Source organism: Tarenaya hassleriana, unplaced genomic scaffold, assembly GCF_000463585.1.
Source record: "Tarenaya hassleriana unplaced genomic scaffold, ASM46358v1 Cleome7, whole genome shotgun sequence".
NCBI classification, from domain to species: Eukaryota; Viridiplantae; Streptophyta; class Magnoliopsida; order Brassicales; family Cleomaceae; genus Tarenaya; species Tarenaya hassleriana.
This window is the reverse complement of record NW_010969548.1, coordinates 3,971,129-3,971,850: the sequence shown is the minus strand read 5'-3', so window position 1 is coordinate 3,971,850 and position 722 is coordinate 3,971,129. Positions and strand designations below refer to the sequence as shown.

Below are 722 nucleotides of genomic sequence, written 5' to 3'. Positions count from 1 at the left end.
CCCAGCCACAGCCATTCAGATTCTCACTTCCACTGCAAAGCTTTATCTAAAAAATTCTCTTTTATATACCTTTTTTTCCCTTCTTCGTTTTCCAATTTTTTAAAAATATATTTTTTTTTGGGACAAAATTGAAATAAACGTAGAGAAAGGATGGCCATAGACTTTGAAGCTCAAGAGCTTTGGAGATTACCAAAGAGGTGAAAGAGAGAGATTTGTGATTGATGATTAGGTAAAAGCTCGGTGCTTTAATGGTGAAAATGAGCATGTTCTCGTACAATTTACAGAGAGGAATAGTTCAAATATCGATTAAAGAAGATACAATCTGCGTGCTTAAAACAGGACAAATCAAGAAGTTCTTGGGAGAGAGACACCGTGGAAAGTCTTCAGCCATTGTCGTATCAGATTATGCCCACTGGCTCTTTCTCTGAATGTCAATTTCAAGCTCTTCCATGGCGTTAGCGTTCAAAGTTGTGATATTTAATCCTTTCAGAGAGATTCAACCATGAATAGAACATCGATCTCATGTCATGTCTTCATAAATTTCAATAATGAAACTGCATACAAGCAAAAGAAAAAAACACCCAAACACAGATTACTAAGAATGACAACGAGCAGACTGGTTCTGCCTTTATTATTGCAGTGAACCACTTCACTGAAGGATCTTCTGTGAAGCTGGCCTTGCTGTGATATCAGCCACCCAGGAACTGACACGTGGACGCTCT

General features: G+C 38.1%; 1 protein-coding gene across 1 annotated transcript in view; it reads right to left on the bottom strand.

The window, feature by feature from the left end:
* Nucleotides 1-503: 503 nt before the first annotated feature.
* LOC104801263 (glutathione S-transferase F6-like) overlaps nucleotides 504-722 on the bottom strand; it is a 1,209-nt gene continuing 990 nt past the window's right edge. Inside the window, exon 4 of the mRNA XM_010524474.1 lies at nucleotides 504-722. Within this exon, the coding sequence (XP_010522776.1) occupies nucleotides 650-722 (73 nt within the window). The 3' untranslated portion in view covers nucleotides 504-649.